This window comes from Pan troglodytes, chromosome 2, assembly GCF_028858775.2.
Source record: "Pan troglodytes isolate AG18354 chromosome 2, NHGRI_mPanTro3-v2.0_pri, whole genome shotgun sequence".
Classification (NCBI taxonomy): Eukaryota; Metazoa; Chordata; class Mammalia; order Primates; family Hominidae; genus Pan; species Pan troglodytes.
The window spans coordinates 145976990-145995038 of record NC_086015.1 but is presented as its reverse complement, the minus strand read 5'-3'; the positions used below and the strand labels follow the sequence as shown (position 1 = coordinate 145995038).

The 18049-nt window shown below is 34.6% G+C and overlaps 1 protein-coding gene across 9 annotated transcripts in view; it reads right to left on the bottom strand.

The window, feature by feature from the left end:
* Positions 1-18049, bottom strand: part of TRPC1 (transient receptor potential cation channel subfamily C member 1) — an 83575-nt gene that overhangs the window by 23064 nt on the left and 42462 nt on the right. For 8 of the 9 annotated variants that reach the window (XM_003950208.6, XM_003310031.7, XM_054681134.2 and 5 more), the window contains 2 exons: positions 6829-6960; positions 3572-3767 (listed from right to left, as the gene is read on the bottom strand). In XM_003950208.6, coding sequence (XP_003950257.2) covers positions 3572-3767; positions 6829-6960 — 328 coding nt within the window. Of the gene's footprint in view, positions 1-1894; positions 2007-3571; positions 3768-6828; positions 6961-18049 lie in introns of those variants that run through there. The other variant, XM_054681137.2, reaches the window with a different exon arrangement.

The window sequence follows — 18049 nt, the reverse complement described above, 5'->3', positions numbered from 1 at the left end:
AATCAATTCTATACATTCAACATAGTTTTGTTTTTTCCCTTTTTCTAACAATAAAAGCATGTAGAGGTTAAGAGGATAGACTATGGAGCCAGATTACCTAGATTCAAATCTGGGCTCTGCTACTTGGTAAATGACCTTTAACAAGTTTTTTAATTTCTCTAAGCCTCAACTTCCCCATCTGTAAAATGGGAATAATAATAGTATCTACTAATAAAGTTGTGAAGATTAAAGGTAAAGCCCTCAGAATAGCACCTGGTTCATAGCATGCACTCTATAAGTATTAACTATTATTATTAGCTTACTTAGCCATTTTTTCATGTTTAATATATACAAACTCATAATAATATTTATGAAATTTCAAAGTTATCATGCACAATCCATAGAAAAAGATACCACTAACTAATGTTGGACATCTTCAGTCTAGAGAAACTATTGATTTTAGTTACAAGAAGCCAAGAAGTCAAGATAGCAAAAACAATAAAAAGCTAAATATTAGACCTATTCTTGCTCCAAGAAAGCACTGCGGATTTCTTAAAAGGTATTAAAGACACTCTTAAGCCTGATTAAAACTGAATTTCATGTGAGAAGAAAAGGAAAAATATTCCCAAATATGAGAAAAATTTTAGTTCAGGTACAGAAACTAATTTACCAAAGTTTACAAATCTTCTTAGTTGACAAATTTCATAGGCAATATTTTTCCAATATAATGGTCATGTTGTGAAGTATAACTTAAGGGTCCTGATAATTCTATATATACTCATGTGATCAGGTTTGAAATTATTATAAAATGACATTATTCAGGTAATCCACAATAATATTTGGTCAACCTTCTGTTTTAAAATGATTTATCCCAAAACAGAATATAATCTGTAGAATTAACACTGTAGTGAAAAAAAGAATTGGACAGAGTTTTGTTGTTTATTGTGCTTTCAAGAAAATTTCTAGTATACTATAGAGTTGGCCCTCTGTATCTCTGTGTCTTACATCTGTGGATTAAACCAACCATGGATCAACAATATTTGGAAGAAAAAATCCACAAAGTTCCAAATAAGCAAAACTTGAATATTCTTCACAGCAAGTACTATGTTGAATCCACATGAATGAAATGATGTGTAGGCACTGTATTAGGTGTTATAAGTAATTGAAAGATACTTTAAAGTATATGGGAAGATGTGTGTATGTTATATGCAAATACTTATTTTTGGCAATACTTCATTCTTTACTCTTCTGCTCAGATTCCAATGTTCTTGGGAAATCTTAATTTGTCCCTCAAGGTGAAATGCCTGGGAGAGAAACAGCTTTTCCTCTCACCAATGACCAGGTTTAGTAAATCTCACATTTAGTAGTGTCACCTTTCCTCCAAATATCAAAGCAATCTCAGGACTGATTACTGTCCTTGCTATCCCTCTATACAATGATGATTTAATCTGCAGTAATGTTAACTATGTATTTGGAATAAAAAGTTTAACTAGAAATGTTCTAAGTCTGCAGTGAAAGATGGACACGCTTTCTTCCCATCATCAAGAGGTGGGGAAGGGGGAAGTCAAAATTTCCTACTCTTCAATTCAACAGGCTTGTGATTGATTTAACTAGTAGATTCTAACAGAGGTGATGCTATGTGACTTCTGAAGGTAGGTCCTAAAAGGCTACGCATCTTCCACCTTGCTCACTGGAACACCTGCTCTTGGAGCCATGAACTACCATGTAAAAAGCCACTCTGAAGCCACCATGCTGTGAGGAAGCCCAGGCTGCACACAGAGGTCACATGTATGTACCCCAGTCAGCCCGCAGAGGCTTCTCAGACCACATCCTCAAAGTCTGCCCATTGTGATGGCCATGCCTCTCCTTGGTTCCTGTTGTGAGTTCTCAGGAGCCCCACCTTCTGTGGACTCACCCATCTGAGCACCCTGTTCCTGAGGCCTCAGCTGCTGCTCAGACACCAGACATGTGAGTGGAGAAGCCTCCAGCTGATTATAGCCCTGTCATTTATCTCCAGATGAGTTCCCAGACACGGAGAAGCAGAGAAAAATCATGATTGCCATGCCCTTTCCTAATTCCTGACCTAAGAATCCAAGAGCATAATAAAATGATTATGAAATTATTATAAAATAACTATGAAGTGTTTTATGCCACTAAGTTTCAGGGTAGTTTGCTATTCAAGATTGATAACCTAAACAAAGCTTACCAACTATTTGAGAAAATATCTTCCCCATTGATCGTATTTAGAAATCTAGTTTTAAAAACTACTTTACATTTTCATTCATCTTTAAAATCGCAAAATATCTTCCTTTCAACTAACAAATATTACTATTACTTCTTGTCTTTTCTTTCATCTTCTTTAGAATGGTACATTTGGTTCCATTTGGACTCCACTCTGTGAGTCCTTCAGGGATATAGCTATCATTAGAAAATTACCTCTTAAGATTTTTTTTCCTAAACAGGATAATTTTAGTTCTTTATGCCTTTCTTTGAGGTTCTTTTTTTAAATCACTTTAATTGATTTTATACCATGTAATCCCCTTATTCTATCATTTTCTAGGACTTCATGTCCCTTTTAGGTTGTGGAACACAGAAGCAAATATATTAACCAATAAACATCCTCCATCAATTCCTCCATCAATTTCCTAATAACTTTGTGAGGCTCAAATTTTTAACCAAGGTAAGAAAAAATTCTGCCCTTAGCACCAAAGGCCCTGTATCTGGCCTTCTATCATTATATATTTCAGGCCCTATTTTTGTAATAATATAAATTTGATATGCAAGTTTTATTTAAACATCTATGTTAACAATGAAAATAGTCTTAGAAGTAATACCTAATAAATACCATTTACCAACATCCCATACTATCAATTAGATATTATTATTATCTACATATGAATATCACTGTTTAGTTAATTATCTCAAAAATGAAATTTAAAATGCATATTTTCCTGATTCAAGTTCCTGGATCATATGTATATTTATGCATGGGGAGTAGAAATGGGCATTTCTCTTAATAGAAAGGGATGATGCCAGAAAAGTCAGATTCAACTTAGTTATCATATCATGTACCTCTCCACTTTTGAGATTCACAATGAATTATAAATAAGAGGAATCAGGAAATATAGTATCTGATACTTTATTTTTAAATAGAAATCACTATTACTATAGAAGGGGCTATTTATAACCAGATCAATGAAAACCAACCTGTGACAGACAAAACACAAGATGGAAACTTCACTATAAAGTTTGTACCTACTACAAAGGATCTTACCTGTGTAGCAACTATTTAGCAAAAACATTACATCAACATCCATGTTATAATTATAATCAATATTACTAAAAATAATAAAAACTACCATTTATTGCATACTTGCTTAATGCTAATACTGTGCTAAACCCTTTTAGTATATATTCTTAATTAATTATTAAAACAAAAGCTCAAACAGATTCAATAACTATCCCAAGACACACAATTTTTAGGAAGCAGAACTAGGATCTTAACCCAGATGAGTTACTCCAAAGCCTTTGCCCTGAGCCACTAGACTACTGTAGAGAAAATAATTTAAATATATTACAGAAAGCCTCATACCTCTTTCTGGTTATATTTGATAGCAAGTTTTAGACGACTTAAATTCATTCTTTCTTCTAATAATCCCCGTTTGTCAAGAGGCTCGTCACTGGACGTATGGTTTAGAATAACTTCCAATTCACGAGAATTCCGGGCTTGTGCAAGTAAATCCTTAGCAAACATTTTACATTGCCGGGCTAGTTCCTCATAATCATTCCTATAAAATGCAGCATTCTATTATCAGAAACGTCGTTTCCATCTTCTAATTAAGCTATATTCATTAAAAACGTTTTTACTCAGCAACATTTTAATTCTGACAGTGTTACACAAAATCTGAAGTCATTTTCTGTGGATAATCAAAGGAAACTAGTGGTGCACGAGTTTTCCACAGCTTTGGGGAAAACCATAACACAATTATGTTCCCTGTGTTCATACTAATAATCTTAGATGAGCACAGTGTTCATTTATATATACTGATGTTATTCCTAAAAATTCTAATAATATTTGTCAACCAGTTCTTCACTTAATTATTTTCCCTTATTCTCTGTAAGCTTGGCTAAAACTTCCTTTTATATTACTCACCTTAACAATAGACAAAATATCTTAATGCTATCCAATCATTATCATAAAATTTTTAACTAGAGCTTTTTCAATAGTCGTCTACAATGTTTATGTTACTTCTAATATTAAAATAGCATTTTGATTCATATTTAAAGTGCTCATTTGAGTGAAATTCAAATAAGAAAGAAAGATATTAAAATGAGCCTAACAAAAACCTCTCTTTCAGAATCCCTATTCCTTGAATCTTGGGTTTGAACTGCTTATTAAAGGCAGGCCTAAACTAATTTGTGAGAAATGAAGAAGTTTTAGTATATAATTCTTTTAAAAAATATCAATTACGGCTGGGTGCGGTGGCTCATGCCTGTAATGCCAGCACTTTGGGAGGCCAAGGCGGGTGATCACCTGAGGTCAGGAGTTCAAGACCAGCCTGGCCAACATGGCAAAACCCTGTCTCTACTAAAAAATACAAAAATTAGTCAGGCATGGTGGCAGGTGCCTGTAATCCCAGCTACTCAGGAGGCTGAGGCAGGGAGAATTGCTTGAACCCAGGAGGGGAGGTTGCAGTGAGCCGAAATGGTGCCACTGCCCTCCAGCCTGGGTCTCCAAAAAAAAAAAAAAAATCAATTACATTAACTTTATGTCTAAGCTTAATCATAACTTAAGAATGAAGTCAGAAATAAATAATTATGAGTCATAGTCTTGAGGTTGGGCTTCAGAAAATAATGTTTTTATTCAGTTTTTTCCCAAACTGAAAGGAAGGGGAAACAGGAAGATTTCCCACTGGTTAGTCTTTCTATATAATGGGGCTTTCCAGGAACTGGCTATATAAAAATCATAACTTAAGAATAAAAACTTCTTTGCCTTAATTTCTCTCATCATTCTTTATACATTCTATGTAGTCAAAACTCCTGAAAATAAGTAATTGGATTTATTTAACAAATGCGGCACTCCCTGCTTCTTGATTTAGGAATCTAACTGCAGACTGGAATGTTTATCAGAAGTATATATTATTACAAAAATATTCCATCTTTGGATAAACATTTGATGGACTACGAGATTCAAAGGTGAAATTTATACATCTTATTAATCTAATTCATTTCTAATAGATTACTGAAGACAAATAAGTGGCTGTATAGTTTAGATGGAAATATAGAAAACCAGAAGCAAGGAGTCATATATTCTAGTTATAACTTTGCTCCTACTTTTAGTTTTAACTCTATTCCTAATTAGATGCTGCTATTAGTAAAAATCTAGCCTTTATAAATTTCCTCCCCTGTCTATAAAACACTGGATTGAAGTAAATGGGTTTCTATGATCGCTTCCAAATCTAACTTTATTATTTTATGATTATATAATCATAGCAGTTTCTTCAAATCCTGTTTGAAAGGAGTTGAGTAAGTTTTATTTTATATAACTCAGACTCAAATTATGAGGTTACAATAGGAAGTTTTTCATATTTAAACAGAATAATTTAACAGCCTCATGTGCTAATAAAGTTAAAAGTAGCAACAAGTTACATTTGAACCATGTTTTGTGTGTTCATCAAAGTAAAGTACATACTTTATGTCATATCAAGTTTAAACAAAATTTAAATTATCCAAGTTACAAGACAGTAGTTCCAAACTTGAAAACATAAACAGGTCTTTTTTCAGTTTCTGGAACTCAGGTCTATGAAGAACACATTAAGTACTGCTGTTAAAGCTAAAGAAAACTCCAAGTTTCTTACTGCCCTTCCAGGAAGTAGAAGTTTGAACTTTCCCAATTTTGTCAAGTCACTGAAAGAGTGTCACACAAGACATGGGGCTCTAATAGCAGCTGTATAGGAAAGAAAAGGTAGGAATAGTTATAGATCCCCAGTAGAAACCTTGCAACAGGGGCTAGTAAAAAATCATAATCAATTCCTCCTTCTTTAGAGGGCAACAGGGATACTTTTCCATAAAGGAAAATCTCAACGCTTTCTCTCAACTCTACTATTAATAAAAGTAGTTTTCTAAGGATTTTTTAAAAACAATATTTAAATTAGTAGTTTCATAGGCTGCTATTACAAAGTCTTTTTTTTTTTCAACTTACCCCGCTAAAGGAAAATAATAGGAGTGCTTCTTTGGTATGCCAAGTTCCAAAATTACATTTAATCTTCATTTCAGAAGAGAACTCAGACTGGGTGTTCATCCCTCTTAATTAGTTGTATTTTATTTTTATGTTTACATGTATTACATATATTATTTCTCTTACCAGAAAATCTGAGCAAATAGTGAAAAGGGACTATGTCTCTGTGTGGAATGTCCTTGACATACAGAAAGCATTCCATATGCTTTTGAAAGATCTGAAGGATCATTACTCAAGGATGATTATAGAGTCAGAGAATGAGGAGATATGTGTGAGAGAGAGAGCAACTATGAATAAATTTGCTCCTGCTTTAGGCTATAATCCTACTGTATTTCATACTGCTCTACAATGCCTTTGGTTAGGTTGAAAAGTGGGGAAGAGATTAAAGGTGTTTATAGGGTGGCAGAGGGCAGATGGGGAAGGAATGACTTAAGTAGCACCAGGGTCTGTTCCTTTGAGGGAGAGCAGGGGTCTGTTGCCAAGTAAGTGGCAACAAGGTGTAGTGTTCTTGGATCAAATGTAAATATATACAAATTATAATTTGGGTAATGAAGAAACTGAGGTTGAAGATTCAAAACAAAATACATTATATAATTTGCATTCATTCCCACCTGAATTCCACCTCCACAAGACTTAGTTCTTTTAAATCAGCACTAAGTTCAAATGCTCTCAGAATTGGATCCTCCTCTGTTAACATTATTAGAGCTGGACTGGCCAAACATCGATATATATCAAGACGAAACCTGTGATAAAATTGGATTCCATAATGTAAAATAAACTTATACACATATAATTAGTATTTTAATCTATAATTTTCATAAATGTATACTTAAAATATTATAAAATTAAAAGAAAAACTACAGATATATTACAAGATAACCTCCATAAAAAGACTTAAAACAAATATTTTGAGATATAAATATTGAAAAACCTTGCTATCTATTGCTTTTTAGAAAATTTTTTTACTGTCTCTTTTCATAGATTCAAAATGCCTTTGGTATAATATAAAGATTTTTGTTTAATCCAGTTTAATTAAATTCATATTTCTGGACCAACTTTTTTTTAACTTAAAAGACAGGGTCTCGCTCTGTCACCCAGGCCAGAGTGCAGTGGAGTGATCACAGCTTGCCTTAGTCTCGAACACCTGGGCCAAGGGATCCTCCCACTTCAGCCTTGTGATTACAGGTGCATGCCACTACACCAGGCTAATTTTTAAAATTTTTATAGAGACAGGGTCATGCTATGTGGCCCAGCTAGTCCCAAGCTCCTGGCCTCAAGTTATCCTCCCATCTTGGCCTCCCAAAGTGCTGGGATTACAGGTGTGAGCCACTGTGCCTGGTTTGAACCCAACATAATTTTAAATAAAATATGCTAATAACACAAATTTTTAATATGATGTGGATTTGATGACTAATAAATCTTTTCTTTCTCTCTCAGTAATAAAAATACTTTTTTTTTCTTTTTTTTTTTGAGATGGAGTCTCACTCTGTCACCAGACCGGAGTGCAATGGCACGATCTCGGCTCACCGCAACCTCCGGCTCCCTGGTTCAAGTGATTCTCCTGCCTCAGTCTCCCAAGTAGCTGGGATTACAGGCATGTGCCACCACGCCTGGCTAATTTTTGCATTTTTAGTAGAGATGGGGTTTCACCATGTTGGCCAGGATCGTCTCGATCTCCTGACCTTGTGATCCAGCCACCTCGGCCTCCCAAAGTGCTGGGATTACAGGCGTGAGCCACCGCGCCCAGACCATAAAAATATTTTAATATGCTCAATATATATAATACATTGTTCATTCATTCAGGTTATGAGTTTGAAAGATGTTTCAAATCTTAAGAGTGAAATCATTTACTTATGCACAGTCTGTAATGTAAAAAAGTACTCCCTTTGCCATCTATAAATTAATATTCAAATTTCCATACCTAAATAGAAAACAAACCAGAAAAATTTTGCTATAGTTCATTTATTAATATAATTCTTAATTTACAAATTTAGTAGATATTATATTTTTCTTTTAATATAAATTTAAATACATGCTTATTATAAAACATAAGGTAAGCAATTTGGAAACATGATACTCCCTCATCCTTGTCCTCCCATCACCTCCCAACTGCAATCCTCAAAACTCGTCATTTTACAGAGAATTGTGCATGTCCTCCCTGATATTTTCTACTCACACACGAACATAATCAGACATAATAAAGGAACAGCTTGCTTTTTAAAAAGTGTAACATATCATGAATCTCTTTCTGTGTTACCATATACAGATTCATCTCATACAACTGGACGGAGGTCTATAAGCTCTCCATTAATGAACATTTAGGTGGCTTCTAAATTTTTTCTGCTATAAAAAATGCAGCAATGAATATTCTTCAGTTTGCATATCTTTTGTGTACTTTCAATTTCTAGGGAATATGGCATTTGTATTTTAAATTCTGATAGATGTTTCCAAAGCAATAATAACAAGGAGAGCTCATTTTCTCCAACAGCTTCATTAATACTGGGTATTACTATTTCAATCTAACAGAAAATAGAATTTTATAGGTGGTTTAAAATGAATTTCTTTAGATGCCTGAGCATCTTTTCATGTTTAATATTCATTTATACTTCTTCCTCTGTAACTTGCCTGTTCATATTCTTTGGCCCATTTTTTGTAATGATTATTTATCCTGCTTTTAGTCAATTTGTAAGATCTCTACATATCAAAGAAATTAGCCTACTGTCCAATCAAAAGTGATTCAAATACTTTTCTTTTTTGAGACACTCTCATTCAGTTAACCAGGCTGGAGTGCAGCAGCGCAACTTTTGCTCACTGCAGCCTCCGCCTCCTGGGTTCAAGCAATGCTCCTGCCTCAGCCTCCTAAGTAGCTGGGATTACGGGTGCGTGCCACCACACCTGGCTAATTTTTGTATTTTTAGTAGAGACGGGGTTTTGCCATATTGCCCAGGCTGGTCTTGAACTCCTAGGCTCAAGTGATCCACCCACCTCGGCCTCCCAAAGTGCTGGGATTACAGGCGACTTAAATACTTTTAATCCAGTTTGTTGTTTATCTTTCTACTTTGTTGTAATGAATTTTTTTATATGGAAATTCCAAATCTTCATTTAAACAAGTTTATTGATATAGTCCTTATTTAGCTTATAGGTTTAATGTCTTACTTAGATACAAAAGTAATCCCATATAATGCATTTTTAAGAAAACAATATTTATGAAATTCAGTTATGATCTAGTTATTTAATTAATAAGTATATTAAGGATTTCTGAAGACGTATTTACCTATACTATACTGTCAAAAAACTGAGAAAAAAATAATATGTAATTGTGCAACTTATCCATTTCCAACAATGTCTACATTAATTAATTTTATCACACTGTTTCGAAAATAGGCTTTTGTATTAACCTACTTTATCATGTCTCAAGATATAGTAAGGATTAATCACAAAATGCACAGCAAGAGTAACTTCCAATAATGGTGGAATGAAAAGATTGGTAACCATTTGTATTAGACTTATAATGAAGCACCATTGTGTGGAAAGCATTTGATATAATCTGACGAATAATGAAGCCACTTCTTTCATAAGATCTGTCAATTTTGGTACTCAAAACACCATTAAAATAATAACAGTATGAAGAGGTCAGTAATTCCCCTCCACACAAAAAAAAATACATAAAACTGAACAAAATTATCCAAAAAGACCAACCATTTCAGGCCACTGGAAACTGTTTATTGAGAATTGTTGATTGTTGAAAAACTGCCAGTGCTTCAGGCAGGAATAGCCTTGCCTAGAACTGCCTCCATCACCCCTGCCCCCAGTTCAGCCAATGAGGTTTGTAGTTTTGCCATCCTGTAGCTGGTATACTTGTAGTTTTATGCCAGGGTGCCAAAATCAATTCAATGAGAGGCAAAAGCCTATAGCTCTACTGGCTGAAAGTAATGGACTTGGTGGACATGGATAGAGAAAACTTGCAGTTTTGCAAGACTGAGGTTGCAAACCAAGTTGAGGCAAGCAGTGGACCAACCAGAAACTTAACAGGGAGAGCTTGGAAATAAGAAAGCCATAAATGGATTCACATAAGTTCTCCACAAATTCCTGGCTGACTAGAAAATTACATATGTGTGGGGAACATCAGAGAGTTGGTAAAAAGAAAAGACCAAGGAAAAATTAATAAATGCCCACAACTTCAAATGCATTCCCCAACTAACCCACAGATTGATTAGCAGATAGTACAAACTTTATGGGCTGAAGGTGCATTAGCAGAACCTCAGCCCAAATCTTTGGCTGACATATGTAGACACTGAAAAGAGTCCTTAGGAATCAAACCTAAACAATGAAAATGAGACTAAAACACAAACAAAGCACAGACATCAATAAATGTACAACACAAGGAGACAAATTCTGTAGGCTAGGCAAGTAATGTAAAAAATATAAAAAACAACAAAACAGGAAAAAAGTATGCAGAGTTGCTATAATACATACAAAACTGTCCAGTTTTCAAACAAACAAATACTAGATGTTCAAGGAAAAGGTGCCTCCCTGAGGAGCAACATTAGAGGTTTACCACTATGTGGGAGAGGGGGGTGGGGATAGACTTCATTAAAATAATCCAATCCATCACTAAAAAACTAAACAAGTAAATAACAATAACAAGCCCCAGGAAAGAGGGTGGGTGGGGACTAGCACACAGAGTTTGCTACCATATTATCTAGAATGCCCAGTTTCCAACCAAAAAATTAAGGGACATGCAAAGAAATGGGAAAAGTATGACCCATACCCCCCAAAGGAAAAAAAAAAAAAACTGCCTGCAGAGTGACCAGATGTCAGGATGCTGGGATACAGGCATGAGCCACTGCATCCGGCCTGTATTCCTTTTCATTATTTCTCCCTTTATGGATATTCTCTATTTGACATGACATTGTCCTCTTACCCTGCTTTACTTCCGCAATCATGCTGTCCTTTTAGTACTGTGAGCATATTTATAATGGCTAGTTTGAAATCTTTTTCTCTTAAATCTGACATCTGGTTATTCTGCACACAGATTTTTTTTCCTGGGGCAGGAGAATTGCTTGAACCCAGGAGGTGAAGGTTGCAGTGAGCTGAGATTGCGCCACTGCACTCCAGCATGGGCAACACAGCGAGACTCCATCTTAAAAAAAAAGACTATAATGGAAATTATGGAATTAAAAAGTACAATGACTGAAATTAGAAATTCACTAGAGAGGCTTGCTATGGGTTGAATTGTATCCCTCCAAATTTCATATGCTGAAGTTCTGTCTACCAGTACATCAAAATATAACTTTATTCGGAGATGGAGTCTTTAAAAAGGAAATTAAGGTACAATGAAAACCTCAAGGTAGGTCTAAATCTAATATGACTAGTGTCTTTATAAAAGAGGGAAATGTGGAGACAGGCACGCAAACAGGGAGAATGTCATGTGAACATGAAGATGGCCAACTACAACAAAGGAGAGAGGCCTAGAACAGATCCTTCCTTCACAACCCTCATAAGAAGTCAACTTTGCCAATATCTTCATTTCTGACTTCTAGGTTCCCAAACTTAAAACAAAACAAAACAAAATTTGGGTTTTTTTTTGAGATGGAGTCTCACTCTGTCACCCAGGCTGGAGTACAGTGGCACGATCTCAGCTCACTGCAGCCTCCGCCTCCTGGGTTCAAGCGATTCTCCTGCCTCAGCCTCTTGAGTAGCTGGGACTACAGGTGTGCGCCACCATGCCTGGCTAATTTTTTTGTATTTTTAGTTTCACCATATTGGCCAGGCTGGTCTTGAACTCCTGATCTCAGGTGATTCACCCGCCTTAGCCTCTTGAAGTGCTGGGATTACAAGAGTGAGCCACGGCGCCCAGCCACAAAATTTGTTTTTTAAGCTACTTTGTGGTACCTCATTATGGGAGCCCCAGAATACTAATACAGGGCTCAACAGTAGCTGTGAAATGGCAGAAGAAAGAATTAGCAAACTTGAAGATATATCAATACAGATTATGCAAGCTGAAGAACAAAGAGAAGAAATAATTAAGAAAAATGAACAGAGCCTAAGAGAGATGCGGAACACCATTAAGCATACCAACATACTCATAATGGAAGTACTGTAAGAAGAAAAGAAAAAGGAAAAGAAAAATATTCAAAGAAATAATAGCTAACAACTTCCCAAATTTCTTGAAAAACAACCAACACATCCAGGAAGCTAAAAAAACTCCAAGTAGGATAAATGCAAAGAGACCCACAAACAGAAACATCATAGTAAAAATGCTGAAAGTCAAAGACAAAATCTTGGAAGCAACAAGAGAAAAATATCAGGTCACTTACAAGGGAACCCAAATAATATTAACAGCTGACTTCTCAGTAGAAACAGATGCCAGAAGGCAGTGAGAGAACATACTCAAAGTACTCAAAGAAATTTAAAAATTGTTAATCATAAATCCTAAATCCAGCAAAGTGAATGTTCAAAAATAAAGGAAAAATAAAAACTTCACTAGATAAACAAAAACTCACAAAATATATTGCTACCAGAACTGCCTTACAATAAATATAAAAGCAAGTTAATCAGGCTGAAAGCAAGTGATTTAAAAAGCAATTATATAGAATAATATTTATAGAATAGAAAGTAATGTTTGGCCTATAACATAGAAATGTAATATATTTCTATTTACATTTGGTGTAAATATTTTCCAATAACAGCATATAGTAGGTAGGTGGGGCCAAAGTTGTAATGAGTTAAGGAAATGCCTAGAGATGGTAAAGTAATAATTATAACAATATTTTCTTGGGTTAGTAATATTAATAGATAGAATAGGTATAACAAAAATATCATTACGAGAAAGGAAATACAGATGTATAGGAGTAACATTTTCATATGTTATTGGTATTAAGCTGGTATAAATCTCAAGCTGCTGGGCACAGTGGCTCACGCCTGTAATCCTAGCACTTTGGAAGGCTGCCGGGGGAACTGCTTGAGTCCAGGAGTTCGAGACCAGCCTGGGCAACATGGCAAAACCCCATCTCTACCAAACAAACAAACAAAAAATCTGACACTGACTTTGACAAGTTACAATGTATATGACAAGTCCTAGAGAAACCAGTCAAAGAACTCAAAAAATTCAGTGAAAAAATCATTAATAAAAATGCTACATGATATAGTTTGGAATTTGTTCCCTCCAAACCTCATGTTGAAATTTGATCCTCAATGTTGGAGGTGGGGCCTTGTTGGAGATGTTTGGGTCATGGAGGTGGATCCCTCATGATCAGCTTGGTGCCATCCTTGCAGTAATAAGTGAGTTCTTGCTGTATTCATTCCCACAATATCTGATTTTTAAAAAGAACCTGGCACCACCTTCTCTCTCTCTTGCTCTTTTTCCCTTACTATGTGACATCCTTGCTCTCCCTTAGCCTTCTGCCATGATTGGAGGCTTCCTAAGGTCCTTAACAGAAGCAGATGCTGGCACTATGCTTCTTGTACAACCTGCAGAACAATAAGCCAAATAAACCTCTTTTCTTTATAAACTATGTAGCCTCAGGTATTCTTTTATAACAATGCAAACAGTCTTATAAATCATATTAGAAAATATACTCAATGCAAAAGACAGCACTAATGAAGAAACAGAGAAACAAAAAAGACATGAAACACATAAGAAACAAAAAGCAGACACAGAAAACAACAAGTAAAATGGAAGGCATAAATCCAACTATCAATAACATTAAATGTGAACAGCTTAATCCAATCAAAAGGCAGCAGCTGTCAGACTAGATTTTTTAAAAATTCAATTATATGTTGTCTACAGAAGACAGACTTTAGATTGAAGGACACAAATAGATTAAAATTAAGAGCTGGAAAAAGATGTATACTGCAAACAGCAACAACAGGAAAATTTTAGTGGCTATGGTAATATCAGACTTTAAAAAGTTACTAGAGATAAAGAGGGATACCTTCTAAGAATAACAGGGTCAATCCATCAGGAAGATATAACATGTATATGGCTGGGCACAGTGGCTCACGCCTGTATTCCTAGCAATTTGGGAGGCTGAGGCGGGCGGATTACTTGAGGTCAGGAGTTCAAGACCAGCCTGGCCAACATAGTGAAACCCCATCTCTACTAAAAAGACAAAAATTAGCCAGACGTGGTGGTGCATGCCTGTAGTCCCAGTAACTCAGGAGGCTGAGGCAAAAGAATTACTTGAACCCAGGAGGCAGAGGTTACAGTAGCCAAGATTGCACCACTGCATTCCAGCCTGGGTGACAGAGTGAGACTCTGTCTCAAAAAAAAAAAAAAAAAAGGAACATACAAACATCTATAAATATATATACAACTAACAACAGAGCACCAAAATACATGAAGAAAAAACAGACAGAAATGGAGAAACAGATAATGAACAACAACAGTTGAAGACTTTAATATCCTACCTTCAATAATGGAGAGAACAATGAGGCAAAAGATCAACAAGGAAATAGAAGACTTAAACAACATTATAAATGAACTAGACGTAACAGACATCTACAGAACACTCTATCAAACAAAGGCAGATTATATACTCTTCTCAAGTCTACATAAAACATTCTCCAGATTAGACCATATGCTATGCCATAAGGGAAAAAAAGTCAATAAATTTAAAAGGACAGAAATAACACGAAGTATGTTCTCCAACCACAATGGAATAAATTAGAAATAACAAGAAAGTTATTTTAAAAACCCACAAATATGTGGAAATTAACAACACACTCTTAAATAATTGATGGGTTTAATAAATCAGAAGGAAAATAAAAAACTGAGATGAAAGAAAATGAAGACGCAACATATAACAAATTATGGGGTTCAGCTAAAGCAGTGCTTAGAGGAAAACTTATAGATATAAATACCTATATTAAGAAAGAAGAGGCCAGGCACAGTGGCTCATGGCTATAATCCCAATGCTTTTGGAGGCTGAGGTGGGAAGACTGCTTGAGGCCAGTAGTTCAAGACCAGCCTGTGCAACACTGAAAGACCCCATTTCAAAAATGAAAATGTTTTAAAAATAGAAAGAAGAAAGATCTCAAATCAGTAACATGATCTTCTACCTTAAAACAGTGACAAAAAAGAGCAAAGGGTATGAGGGTTCTTTATAAGGTGATAAAAATGTTTTAAAATTGACTGTGGTGATCATTTACATACCTATAGATATATGAAAAGCCAACAAATTATATATTTTAAATGGGTGAATTATATGGTATGTGAATTCTATCTCACTAAAGTTCAAAAAGTGAAGGTGAAATAAAAATTTTCCCAGATAAATACTAACAGAATTTTCAGATAGTAGACTTGCCATACTGAGAATGCTAAAGCTGAAAGGAAACGGTAACTGGAATCCACAAGAAAAAATGAAGAGGCACAGAAATAGTAATTATGTGGATAAATATAAAAGACTATATATGAATATTTTTTCTTGCATTTCTAAGAATGTAAGATTGTTTAAAGGAATAATTATAATACTGCATTATTGTGTTTATAACATATTTAGATGTAATATATGTGAAAACAATAGCACAAAGAAAATGGGAAAGCAAAGTTGTTACATTTTAAGTCGATATCAACTTGAAATAGATTGTAATACACTAAAGATAAATACTATTATCTCTAAAAGAAAAAATTCTTAAATAGTTAAAAAAACACAGAGGAAATAGAAAGGTATACTTTTTTAACACAAAGAAAACAGCAAAGGAGGAACAGAGGAACAACAACAAAAAGACATGAGAAATACAGAAAGCAAATGGCAAAATAAAAAACATAAATCTGTCATACCAAAAATTACATTACATGTGAGTGAACTAAACACTTCAATCAAAAGGCAAAAACTGTCAAAGTAGATAAAAAGCAAGATCCAATAGCACACTGTCCAAAAAAGACTATTTAAATTAAGAAAAACAAACATATTGAAAATAAAGGGTTGGAAAAAGTGCCATGTAATCAGTAACCATGAGAGAGGTAGAATGGATAAACTAATAGCAGAAGGAATATATAGCAATTATAAATGTATATGCACCTAACAAGAGAGCCTGAAAATATACAAAGCAAAAACTGACACAGAAAAAGATAATGGAGCAATTGTTAGAAATCTTAATACTCTCTTGCCAGAAATTGATAGAAAACCAGTAGCGATATGTAATATTTAAACAACACTATGAAACAATATGACCAAACTGAAATTTATAGAACATTTCCCTAAAACAGCAGAATGTATATTATTTCAAGAGTACATAGAACATTTCCATTTTAGACCCTATGCTGAGCCATGGACCCTCTTAATACATTAAAAAGGCATAAAATCATACAAAGTACATTCTCCAAATTAAGCAATGGCTTCTTAGCTATGACACCAATATGCAAATGACCAAAAGAAGAAAAAAGAAGATCAAATGGACTCCATCAAAATTTTAAACTTTTATTCTTCAAAGGATACCATCAGAAAAGTTAAAAAAAAAACATACACACATAATTCATCAATAAAAATCAGATAACCAATTAAAAACTAAGAAAACAATTTCAACAGACATATATCTAATAAAGATATGCAGATATCCATTAAGCAAAAGATGTCATTCATATGAAATATCCAGAACAGGTACATCCGTAGGGACAGAAAGTAGATTTAGTAGTTGCCACCAGCTGGGAGAGTGACTGCTAATGAATATAGGGTTTCTTTTTGAAGTGATGCACAACTTTGTGAATATCCTAAGAGCTGAAATGTACACTTATGATATATAAATGATATGATATATAAAGATATATAATTTATTTATATATAAAGATATCTTAACAAAGATATCATTAAAAATAAAGTATAATCTCTAACCACAACAGAATTAAAGTAGAAATCACCAAAAAAAGGAAATCTAGGAAACTCCCTGATATGTGAAAGTAAAACAGCAAGTTTTAAAATACTCTGTGGATCATGAGAATGAGAAGGCAAACCACAGACTGGGAGAAAATATTTGCAAAAGACATACTGGACAAAGGACTGTTTAAATATTTTAAAAACTCAACCATAAGAAAGCAACTAATTTAAAAATGGGAAAGATCTAAACATCTTTTTAAGTTAGCTTTGAACTTTTAAAGTTAGCTATGAACAGTGAAAATAAAATTTAAGAAAATAATTCATGTACAATAGTATCAAAAAGTATAAAATACTTAGGAATAAACAGTAAAAATAAAGAAGCACAAGACCTGTACACTGGGGACTACAAAATATTGCTGAGAGAAATTAAATGAAACCTATTAAATGGAGAGATATACCATGTTCGATGGTTGGATAATTCAATATTTTTAAGATGGCATTTCTGCCTAAATGATTCAACACAATCTCTCTCAAAAATCTAAGCAGATGTTTTTGTAAAAATTGACAACTGATTTCAAACTTTATTTGGAAATTTAAAGGACATACAATATATGAAATTTTCAAGAAAAAGATTTTAAAATGGAGGACTTACTGTGTGTATTAGAGTTCTCTAGAGGGACAGAACTAATGGAATAGATATATATAAAGGAGAGTTTATTAAGTATTACCTCACATGATTACAAGGTCCCTCAATAGGCCGTCTGCAGGCTGAGGAGCAAGGAGAGCTAGTCTGAGTTCCGAAACTGAAGAACTTGGAGTCCAGTGTTTGAGGGCATCCAGCATGGGGGAAAATGTAGGCTGGGGCCAGGCATGGTAGCTCACACCTGTAATCCCAGCACTTTGGGAGGCCGAGGTGGGTGAATCACCTGAGATCAGGAGTTTGAGACCAGCCTGGCCATACTAAAAATACAAAAATTAGCCAGGCATGGTGGTACATGCCTGTAGTCCTATCTAC